General features: G+C 41.8%; 1 protein-coding gene across 1 annotated transcript in view; it reads left to right on the top strand.

Moving 5' to 3' along the window:
* The window catches only part of LOC137417140 (dynamin-1), a 209,613-nt gene that overhangs the window by 84,801 nt on the left and 112,092 nt on the right, over positions 1-12,720 (top strand). The window contains exons 16-17 of the mRNA XM_078774835.1: positions 6,042-6,074; positions 11,121-11,234. Of these exons, the coding sequence (XP_078630961.1) occupies positions 6,042-6,074; positions 11,121-11,234 (147 nt within the window). The remainder of the gene's footprint in view (positions 1-6,041; positions 6,075-11,120; positions 11,235-12,720) is intronic.

The following is a 12,720-nucleotide window of genomic DNA, read 5'->3' as shown; positions in this document are numbered from 1 at the left end:
ACAGTCCATCGTTTTGTTTTGAACCATTCCTGTGTGTTTATTGAAGTGTGTTGGGGGTCATTGTCCTGCTGCAAGACCCATGACCTTCGACGAAGACCCAGCTTTCTGACACTGGGTTGAACATTGCGCTCCAAAATGCCTTGGTAATCTCCTGATTTCATGATGCCATGCACACATTCAAGGCACCCAGTGCCAGAGACAGCACAGCAACCCCAAAACATCACTGAACCTCCTCCATGTTTGACTGTAGGGAAGGTGTTCTTTTCTTTGAAGGCTTCATTTTGTTTTCTGTAAACATAGAGATGATGTGCTTCACCAAAAAGCTCTAATTTGGTCTCATCGGTCAACAGGACATTCTTCCAGAAGGATTTTGGCTTGTTCAGGTGTGTTTTGGAAAACTCCAGTCGGGCTTTCTTATGTCTCTCTCTCTCTCTCTTTCTCTCTCTCTCTCTCTCTCTCTCTCTGAGTCCTGGGTCTCCTACCATAGAACCCCCTTTCATTGAGATGGCGACAGATGGTACGAGTTGAAACTGTCGTACCTTGTGTCTGAAAGTCAGCTTGAATCTGTTTGGCAGTTGATTGAGGTGCTTTCTCCACCATTCGAACAATCCTTCGCTGCAACCTTCGATCAAGATCAAACAAAGCTTTTTTATATTGCAGGCACCTGCAACTCACCACAGGTGAGTTAAATTCTAAAGTAAAGGCAAATCACCTGCTTGAAATCTCATTATTTCTCACAACTTCTAAAAGGTGCCAATAATATTGTCCGGGCCATTTTAGGATTTCTGTGTGGAATAAGCTAACATTTAGTAACAGTTTTTTTGTTTTGTTCCACTGCAAACCAAAGAAATACAAATGTGGATACCAAAATATTTTTTAATTTCAACAATTTTCTGGAAGAAATAGTGCATTATTTGAAAAAAGTGCAAGGGTGCCAATATTTTTGGTCAGGACTGTATTTGGAATGCCTCTATTTGAGGAGCCTCCCCCCCCACCCCCCACCTCCACAAAAAAACCAGCTTTCTTTACTTCCTTCCGCTTATTTATTTACACAGGTAAAGCACACTAAATACAACACGGGAAATACAATACAGTTCTATTTCGAACAAGCCTGCAGAAAACCATATGCTGGTCCGTGCCCATGTGTATTCTTGTGTGCAAACCACCAAATTATTCTGCGCTTAACCCCTGACTGTCTTTTCATGAACATCTGAATGGAAACTTGGACAAACTTACGACATATTCCACGGCTACATTCCAGCTAAGCGACGTTTTTATTGGATATTCATTGCTATCTATCTTCCTGTAAGTATAAATGCTTATTTTGCTGTTGAGACAAACTACTGCAGTAATGAGATAACTTGGGAAGTCGTATGTCGGAAAAGGAAAGCAAAATGCCACGAATAATGTAGCAACTTTAATATTCCTCAGTTTTATTTATTTTTTCCAACCGATAAAATGTGCTGGAGATGTTGGTCTTCCTTGCAAGGTGGGGTTTTTTTCAAAGTAGCAAAGGTCCCGGGGTTGCCAGGCAATGCAGAGTCACTTCACAGGATTATTGAGAGGAGGAGGAGGGGGGAGAGAGAGGAGGGTGGGGTGGGGAGAGGGGAGGGTGGGGTGGGGAGAGGGGAGGGTGGGGTGGGGAGAGGCGAGTGGAGGGAAAGAGGTGGAGGGGATGGTAGAGAGGTTATGGTGGAGGGGATGGTAGGGTAGGTGGGGTGTAGGGTGAGAGTAGCAGGATGGTGGCGGGAGCGGGAGGCCGGGGAGGAGGAGAGCAGGATGACGGTTTTGAGGGGAACAGGATGACGGTTTGGGGGGAGCAGGAGGAAAGTGAAGGTGAGCAGGAGAAGGGGTGAGTGGGGAGCAGGAGAAGGGGTGTGCGGGAGCAGGAGAAGGGGTGAGCATGGATCAGGAGATGAGAGAGAGATAGTGGAGCAGGAGGAGGGGTAAGTGGGGACAGGACGAGATTGAGAGGGTAGCATTAAAAGAATGAGAAGGTAGCAGGAGGAGGAAGAGTAGAGCAAGAGGAGGAGTGAGCAGGGAGCAGGAGGAGAGGGAGAGTAGAGCAAGAGTTTGGGTGAGCGGGGAGCAGGAGGATGTGCTATCATCGAGATAAATACTTTTACCAGGCCTCCAAATACAAATTCTATGATATCAAGGTGTGTAATCCCTCAAAAACTTCAGATTTTCCCCAAACTTATTTTTGCACAAGTGTAACAGCCTCAGATGTATCCATCAGTACAATCATTCTGTACCATATAAAGCCCTGTGGATAGAGCGTCATCCTGCCTGCACGTGCATGTGTCTATCGCCTGATTACTTTTGCCTGCAGCAAGCACAGAATGATGTAATTTCATTTTAAAACATTCGTTTTTCACCAGATTTAATTTAATTTTGTGTGAAACACCTCGAGGTACCTCTAAAAATGTAATTAGAAGTCAAGTTGACCCCACGAATAAGCAGTCCCCAAAGGGGACATCAGGGGACAGGGCATGAGACCAATTGGTAGAATGCATGGCATATAGTACCCCTTTAAAAGCAATTCACAGCCTTGCATAGGTTATTTAAAAATAAATTCGAATTGTTCACAAATTTCACAGAATTTGTTTCAGCAAGTCTTAATCTACCTTAGCAACTACCAGAAATGAGAACAGAAATCGAAGTGGGGGTGAAGGGGTGTGTGTGTGTGTGTGTGTGTGTGTGTGTGTGTGTGTGTGTGTGTGTGTGTGTGTGTGTGTGTGTGTGTGTGTGTGTGTGTGTGTGTGTGTGTGTGTGTGTGTGTGTTCACGCACGCACGCGCACATATGTGTCAATCCGGGCCATAACTTTTCTACCATTTCAGTTTTGTCATCGAATTTTCAACAAAGCTAATGCCTAAGTCACACATAGGCGGATATTTTGGCGACTACCGGCGACTGCCGGCGATCAAGATTTTTCGGCGACCACTGGCGATTTCGGGCGGTCAAATATGGTCAGGCGGCAGTATGGCGACTGCAGGCGGCCACATTGCGACGACGCCCCGAGTGGGATGGCGACTGTTGAAGATCGACGACGACTGCATTGCGGATGCACGGCGGCAGCGTGGCGACAGTCTGGCGGATAGATTACGACCGATGGCGGATCGCGGCGACTGCATTGGGGCCAGGTGGCAGTTTACTCCGACGTCCGCAAGACTGCAATAAGACCGCCGGCGATTGGAGACGATTCACACAACTTTTTAAATCTTTATTTCTCTATTTTACATTTCACTTTATTCATTTCAATGATGTATGACATGAAGCATAAAGATGTTTGATGTGCAATAATAAATAATAAAGATGTATCATTGTAATGTAATAATCAAACTTTTCTGCAGGGAGAGAGAATGGAAATAAAGTCCAACAAATTATTTCCACTGGTCCCAAGTCCCATAAATAAAGTTTCCAAAGGACCAAAGTCCCAAAAATAAAGTTCCCAAAAGTCCCAAGTCCAAACAATAAAGCCATATCCTTGTCGGCACCACAGGACCTCACTCCACGGAGACCCTCACACCATCCTGTCTTGCCATGGAATCGTGGTATGTCGTAATGCAGTCGCCAGGCAGTCGTATCTCTGTCGCCAATGGCCGTAACTCGGCCGCCACTAGTCCTACTGCTGTCGTCGTCAGTCTCCCATAGCCGCAGGGGAGACGTGGTAGTTCTTCTGTAGTCGATATGCAGCCGCAACAGTGTCGGCCCGTAGTCGGGAAGATGCCGCAGGAAGGCCGTATGGCATTCGCATCTCTGCCGTGCTAGCTGGTGGGGCGATTGCGGAAGACTATGAGCGACTGGGTTGCGGCCGCTTTACGCTCTTATTACGGATACCGACGACAGCATGGCGGTTCCATCACGACAGCATGGCGGATTTTTTTCGAGTGCGACTGAGCGCGCCGTTTTTAAATATTTGGCCCCTTTGCGGCTCTTGCCGACTGCAGCCGACCTGGGGAGGATAACCACGACTACAGGCGACCGTCCATTACGGTTTCATTACGATTGTCGGCGGGTGGTGGCGATTTTTCCAGTCGCCAGTAGTCGCCGACAAATCCGCCTATGTGTGACTTAGGCATATATTATGAGGATATGGAGAAGACAAATTAATAATTTTGTTGAAAGGACAAAGGTCAGCATCGTCTAAAATCATCAATATTCATCCAATTGACCTGAAATTTCAATTTACCATTTGTGTTTTGGCATCAAATTTTCAAGAAACCTTTATTATGAGAATATTGAGAAAAAAAACAATTCACCAAAACTTGAGGTCAGCGTCACATAAAATCATGAATTTCCATACAATTGATCTGAAATTTTTAGTATTTGCATATTGGGTCACTGAATTGCTTCACCAATGAAAAGCTAGAAGCAAATTGTTTTTTTAATCGAAAGGTCAACGGTCAAGGTTGAAAAAATCATCAAATTTCATCAAATCGTCCTGAAATTTTAAGAATTTGCGTATTGGGTCACTGAATTGTTCTCCAATCAAAAGCTAGAAGCGGATTATTATAATTATTTTTTTTATAGATCATAAGCACAAATGTCAAGGTTGCATAAAATTGTCGATTTTCATCCAAATTGACTTGAAATTTGAGAAGGGTTTGCATACTGAGTCACTGAAGCATATTGCTTTTGAGGTCAAAAGGTCAAGATCGCCTAAAATCATCAATTGTTTGTATTTTTTTAAAATCTGTTTTCATCCTGTTTTGCATACGAAAGGAGAAGAAGTCTGAATACAAAGCGAACAGACAGGCTTTTCATTTTCAGATGCTTTCTAGTTTTCATTGCACTGAATTCCTGCTGGTTAATTATTTTCAATGCACTTAATAAAGTTACACTTTGGGCACATTCCTTAATCTTTTCTTCACTCAATATAATTGTTGGAGCAGTGGAAAAAGTTGAGTTTAATGCTTTGGTGATGCAGAAAAGGCGGAAGGACAGCCCTGCTTAAATCTTATTAAAAGATATGCACTTGGTTATGAGAATCGCTAACATCTTAAATTTTTCAGATTTCACTCCAGATTTTGATATTTGTTTGGTGTATGGAATCCTATCTTCAAATCTGAATCCAGATTTTGATTATATACTTTAATTAGTCCATGAGAGTAGATCTTGTTTGCAAGGCAAGGCACATTTGAATCGGCCGAAACAAAATGGAACCTTGAGAACCCACCGATGTGACATCCAAGAGGCTGACCAAGATGGCACACCGCCATTTTGCCAAAGCTTATTTTGTTTTTTCTTTTGTTATGAGCACCCCGTTGATCATCTTCAAAAAGGGTGTAAAAACAGACCCAAACACCAGGTTTTCATTCATGCACTCCTTTGGAGTTCGATAAGTATGCATGCAAAGCTTAGGACAGCTCAGTTTCATGGTTTTGGAGTTATGGAGGAGACACACACACTGACACACATGCGCACACACACACATGCACACACATATTCTCTTTTATTATTATTATTATTATTATAGATATTCAGTAAAATTTCATAACTTCGGCTTTGGAGCAATTTATACCAAATTAATAGTGTAAAATATAGGATGCTTGAGTTAACTATTTCTGTGGTTTGATTTCATCTCTTTAAGCCTTTAATATCTGACCTGTTGTTGGCTTGACAAGCTTTTGTTGCCTGCCATTTAACACTGTTGCAATCTTTATGTTGGTGTTTGTGACAAAGACATGCCATATTGATTTCTGTAATTCTGCTGTTGATGAGAATCTTGCCTTGGTACCTAACCTCGCACACTTGTTTGCTTTTATTTAACATTATTTTATTGCATCTTTTCTTTCAATGTACTAGTTATTGTTAAAATAATGTTGTGATGTGACATTGTGTTCTTTGACTGAAAAGGACGGTGGAGTTTCTTTCCCTGGGATTCAACCTACTGCAATGAAAAAGAACAACACGTCCTCTTCCGTCAATGATCCCACTTTAAAAATGCAATGCAGTGAAAGGAAGATCCTTTGTTCGTTGTTTTGTATGATTTATTATTATTATTATTTATTTTCTTTTTGTTTTCTATCCTTCCAGGCTGGGTGCCGTGTGCCGCTACATTCACATATAGTATGAGCTAAGTTCTAACTGGTATTCAGTACCACGTTTGAAGGCCCGGTGTGTGAATGGAAAGGAGCAAAACAAAATGTGTTTATGAACTTTAACATTCTGCTCATTCGTGAAAGTTTCCTCGCATCAAAAATGGAGAAACCTTTCATCGTTTGGCAGTGATTCAAGGCAATTTGATTTTTTCAACCATTCTCATCAACTCAAGATTTCATCCAGAATATGGGGGTGGTCCCATTATCGTTGTATGGACCTTGCAGCTTCTTTCCATTGCACAGTACCTTGACTACAAGAGCCTAACTAATCCAATATACCAGTCAATGGGCAGAGTGGCCAAAGACCAAAATAACTTTGGAACCATTAGGTTTGAGACATGGAAGCTTTGTGTGCATGAGCATTTACTTTTACCATGGAAAAACGTTTTTGTGCACAGCAGATAGTTTTGATTGGTGTGAAAGGCAATTCTGTGGTCACACGTTGGGTCCTACTTGCTAATTAGGGAAACTACTTGTTTCTCAGAATTATTGCACTTCAAATTAATTTAAATTTAATTGGCCATCCTGCCTTGTTTTCTATTAACTTTTTTTCACTAACCTGCTAATTTTGCTATGTTAGGGAAATGTAGATTACTTGGGATAGCCATAACGTGAAGCAGAATCGTTATTGTTCTTGCGCAATTTGTCTGAATGAACGTAATGTGTAGCATAACCATGTAAATGCTTATTTTCCATGCATGTTATGAAACCAGCTCAATTATGTTTTTTTATTGAATGATTATTGATTTTATAGATACAACTATTTTCATGTACCAATATAGAGTATAATTTTACACCCTTATCTGTCAAACCAAATACGTTAGAGTTTTACTTTAATTCTTATGATTGCTAATTTAACTTGCCGCATTGTTTATTAATGCATCATATCCAGTGCCTTCAGAAAGTATTCACACCCCTTCACTTTTTTCACATGTTGTTTCAGCCTGAATTGAAAATAGTTTTAATTGAGATTATTTGTCACTGATATACACATAGCACCTCATAATGTCAAAGTGGAATTTTTGTTTTACAAATTTTTACAAAATAATTAAAAATGAAATACAGAAATATCTAATTTACATTAGTATTCAGCCCCCTGAGTCAATACTTCGTAAAAGCACCTTTGGCAGCGAATACAGCTTTACCTCTTCTTGGGTATGTCTGTATCAGCTTTTCACATCTGGATTTGGGGAGTTTTTCTCATTCTTCCTCACAGATTTGCTCGAGCTCTGTCAAGTTGGATGTGGAGCATCAGTGAGTTGGATGTGGAGCATGGAGAAGTTGTTAATAGAAGTTGGATGTGGAGCAATCTTCAAGTCTTTCCACAGATTCTCAATGGGATTCAAGTCTGGGATTTGGCTGGGCCACTCAAGGACGTTCACATTCTTTTTCTGAAGCCATTCCAGTATTGCTTTGGCTGTGTGTTTGGGGTCATTGTCCTGTTGGAATGTAAAGCTTCTGTTGGAACGCTCGCTCACTCCTGGCTCCGTGCGTGAAGCAAACGGCCTTGGCGTGCAGCTCGTTTTTCCAGCCATGCTTGTCCTCACGATCTCTGCACGGAAACCGCAGCTCTCCGTCCGCAGGTCCGCCTCCTCACGACCACTAGCAAGATGTCGGAACACGACCATTCACGATGAAGCTTCCTTGCACAAGAGCAATAGCGACCGTTCGCTATGGGATCCAGAAAGAGAAGATCCAAGAGAACGTGGATGCTGAGAGAGATAAAGTGTCGATGCCGAGAGATAAAATGTCGATGCTGAGAGAGACAAAATGTCGATGCTGAGAGAGAACTTTTCGGTGACCATTCACCAACAAAGTCCGGACCCAAGAGAGAAAATGTCTGCCGTCCTAATTATTTTGTACTTGAGGCTCTGACGTCATCCCACGACGTCTCCGTTTCTGTTCCTATCAGCGAGTCTCATCTTACCAGTCTTTGTGCCAATCAAATCCTGGTCTAATCACTGCTCTTCGGGGCGTGGCTCATGGCCCTGCCTGTGCCTGTGCGCTCACCAACTCGGTGTTATCAGCGATAGTGTTTGATGCCTGGTTTCCGTTTGGTTTTTAATTAGTGTGGTTAATGGCTGATTTCTTACTAGGTGTCTGTAGTGCGGTGTCATAAGGAACACAGGAAAATATTACAGAGGCAATTGCATACAGGGGATCAATTACCCATAATCCTTCGCTAATTAACAAACCCCACCCCTCTCATGGGGAAGAAGATACAAGCTTACCCGACATCCAGTCTACACAAATTTCCTACTTATTACATGGGGTTTCTTCTTCTTCTTCTTCTTCACGACAGTCAGAGCACACTACCTATGCACCCTACCTGGCTCTAAGGTAATAATTGTCTACCCCCTACAAACGTAACTATATATAATATATATGCATATATATTTATATTTATATTTATATTTATATATAAAGAAGAAGAAACTATACATTATCTTTTCCAGTCATGTAACTTTTTAGTATATCTATTAATTATGGTCTGTTTGAACTTGGTGGCATTCTGTCTATCAATTACGTTTTATCGGAATGTACCTTTCGACCCTTTGGACTGCTGACACGCATTAGACCTTTGAAGGATCTTCAAGACCACTAAGACCCCCCAAAATACCCCAAAGAACCAGAGGACCCCAAGACCCAAAATACCCAATAGGCCTCGGGGACCCAACAGACCCCGATGAATCAAACTACCCAAAAGACATCAAACGTTATTCTTTGAGACCATTACACCTATAAACTTAAAACTTCACATAGGGTTGTTGCAAGTTATTATATCTAAACTCTAAAGCATATCCTCCAACAGTATCATCATTCAATACACGACAGTCCAAAGGTCAATGTGTGGTGCGGCCTTCTCCATGACCGCATGGTGGGTCCGTTTTTCTTTGCGGAGGATACAGTGACCTCAATAATTTACATGAACATGTTGGAAGGATTCGCTTTCCCACAGATTGAAGACCTGCAACCCGATATCATTTTTCAACAGGATGGAGCTCTCCCTCATTGGGCCTTAGTCATTCGAGCTGTCTTTAATGAAAAGTTTCCAGGTCGCTGGATTAGTCGAGACAGATCAACCGCCTGGCCCCCACGATCACCAGACATAACCCCCCTTGATTTTTTTCTGTGGGGGTTTGTCAATGATGTTGTTTATAACACCAAGGTGGCAAACGTGCATGATCTTCATTCTCGAATCACAGCTGCATGCGCACTGGTGGACGCAAACTTGCTGAGCCGAACATGGCAAGAACTCGTATACCTCCATGATGTCCTGCACGCGACAAACAGAGCTCCCATTGAAGTGAATTGATGGTGTGCCCAATACGTTTGAGTTTCTTCATCATATAGACCAAAGGGTATTGTTGTATCATTTGTGGTTCTAAATATATTAACTACCAAAGTTGTCCGGATCTTTTTCCAACACCCTCTATGTTTTGGAGAATAGCAATTATGATTTGAACACTTGTGATCATATCCCATAAATTCTTCCTTAGCATCCATAGGAATTCAAACACTAATGTTTATTTGGACAAGAAAAGCACATTTTATAGGTTTGTAGTTTTGATGGTTTGTTAGTGGATTGTAGTTATGACGAATGAAAAAGCTAAATTTGAAGGGGTCCCATGACTCCTTTCAACTCTAGGTGTTACTGATTGGGAGCCTTGATGGCTGTTAGCAACGTGAGTTATTATTATTGAACACCGCTCCTTTCCTATAACATCAATATCTCAGGCACCTTTTGAGCTAGGATGCTAATATTTGGACACGACAGTGACCAAGTGATTTGGCTGTAAAGAGTATTTTTGATTTATTGATTAATCAATTAATCGATTAACTATTTAATTATTGATTCATTATTTAATTAATTTTCATGAAGTTCCAGCTTCGGATGAAACTGGTGGTTTAGGTATGCTATTAGCCAATTGATTCATTATTTTATGATTATTATTTATTCATTTTAATTATGCAATTAATCGATCAATTATTTTACACTGCTCTCTCCCAATTATCTCTCCCAACACCAAGCCTGGTGTTGGCTTAGCAGTTAGGGTGCCGGCTTGGGATCCTAGGATCCTGGGTTCGAATCCCGGTCGATCGCTGAATTAACGGCAGGGTGGTTGACTCAGCCTGTCATCCTTCCGAGGTCGGCAAATTGAGTACCAGCTTGCTGGGATGAATGATCACGGTGTGTACCCGGATTCAGATTAGGTACACCGTATCCCTGCGCATCGTAAGAGCGTGACCAAGAGCTGGCGTCAGGAAGGGCATCCGGCCATAAAAACATTGCCTCAAACAGGGAACCATGATTGTCATGGGGTTCTAGAAAATGGCCTTAAAACGATCATTCTATTCTTCTTTTTGCTCTCTCCCAATTCTGTCTCCATGCTCGGCATCGCTGGGCGCCGAATGCGCCTCTGCAATGTTTGGTGCTCGAGGATATGTTATTTATTTATTTGGCATGGGGGCGGTGTACTTTGAATGTATCTGTACTTGTGATTATTATAATTGTAATCTTATTATTAATATTACTTGTTCGAACTTTATTGCAAATTTGCTTTATTAAACTTCAACTTTTTTAGAATAATTATTGCGGATTTTGTAATGGAGGGTCCACTCAGTTAGGGATTTAGTAGTTGTATGTACAAGAACATCCAAATTTTATATCTGTACCTCAGACTATAAATTTTGTCTAGTTAAGCAAAAGGTTTGCTAGATTTATCTCACTAACACCAACTTGCTTTGTCAACAAACTTTCTAAAACACCTGCTTTTTCCATAATCTAAACTTACTAATCCAATGTTGTAAAATGTTGACATTGTTTGGTTGGAAATACTTGTCCTTTTTTCCTTTTTATTTTTGCTGCAGCTTCTCTCGCTTGACCTCCTATCTTCACAACCTAAGCACTAACCGTTCCAATGCTGACATTTGTGTAGACTTGTGTTGCGCAAGCATTGATCACTTTTGTCCACTGTCCCTGGCTCCCACAACCACCTCCTTTGCCTGTTAGGTTATACGAAAAGGCTGGCTGACAATTAACAACATCGGCCTCATGAAAGGAGGTTCGAAGGAATACTGGTTTGTCCTCACAGCTGAGAACCTATCGTGGTTCAAAGATGAAGAGGTAAGGATGTGTTTTTTTTTGTTTTTTTTGTACATCTCTACTATCTAGTTATCTAGTTAAGCCTGGTGTTGGCTTAGCGGTTAGGGTGCCGGCTTGGGATCCTAGGATCCTGGGTTCGAATCCCGGTCGATCGCTGAAATAATGCCAGGGTGGTTGACTCAGCCTGTCATCCTTCCGAGGTCGGCAAATTGAGTACCAGCTTGCTGGGATGAATGATCATGGTGTGTACCCCAATTTAGAATAGGTACACCGTATCCCTGCGCATCGTAAGAGGCGACTAAGGGTTGGCGTCAGGAAGGGCATCCGGCCATAAAAACATTGCCTCAAACAGGGAACCATGATTGTCATGGGGCCCGCAAGGCTAACCCCTGCTCTAGCGGGGAAAATGGCCTTAAAACGATCATTCATTCATTCATTCATATCTAGTTAACCATGAACTGTGTATTGGACAAAACATATGTTCCTTTGTTTTTACGCCTACACTGATGAAGTCGCCGAAGGCATTATGTTTTTTGGGCTGTCCGTCCGTGCATCCATGATCGGTTTTCATTACCGCAATAACTTGAGAATGGCTGAAGGGATTTAAATCAAACTTGGATCAAGTATGTACTATGATGTAAAGATGAACTGATTAGGTTTTGGGGTCAAGAGGTCAAAGGTCAGAGTCTGTAATATGTATTTGTGACCGTGATAACTTAAGAACTGCTGAAGGGAAGCAAGTCAAACTTGGTACGAGTAAGTATAATGATGTAAAGATAAACAGATTAAATTATGGGGTCAAGAGGACAAAGGTCAGAGGTCCCTTAAGTTAAAAATTCCGTTACTGCACTAAGTTGTGAACCAGTAATGGGATTTTGACCAAACTTGGTACAGTATAAATACATACGTCAATGCAAAGATGAACTGATTCTATTTTGGCGTCAAAGTTCAGAGGTCATTTCAGGTAAAAATGTGATACTTAGAACAGCTGAAGGGATTTAAATCAAGATTGCTGTAAGTATGTAATAATGTTGGCGGAGGCATATTTGTCGACGTCACGATGTCGAAGAGTGCCGTTCTGGTTTCTCTTATGTGCACAAAATTTCCCCATTGGTTACTTAGCCCTGGTTTAAACCCCCGATGGTAGAATGAGATTCCGTTGAAAGTTTTGCTCTTCTTCATAGCAATACTTAACCCCACTCCTAACGTTTCATCAAATCCTGAAGCATAGTGATCATTGTATTTTCATTTTAAATTGAAGGTTTTGACTCGGTCTGGTTTTGGTCTGCAGGCTATTTTTCGATAACTCTTCAAAGATCAAAGAATGAGCCAGCTCAGGCAAAATTGGAATTATCACACCACTTGGTCTCGCACTTCAGCGCATACTGTCTCGCAATGTTTCACTTAGGCTTGGCAGAACCGATCCTGGCCTGTTTTCATCCTGCCCATACAAACTCGCTGATATCCCAGCATCATGACTTTATATGGGTCTGCCTGTTTGGCATTT

The sequence above is a fragment of the Myxine glutinosa genome, chromosome 3, assembly GCF_964187855.1.
Source record: "Myxine glutinosa chromosome 3, kmMyxGlut1.1, whole genome shotgun sequence".
NCBI lineage: Eukaryota > Metazoa > Chordata > Myxini > Myxiniformes > Myxinidae > Myxine > Myxine glutinosa.
This window is presented reverse-complemented; position numbering and strand designations above follow the sequence as displayed.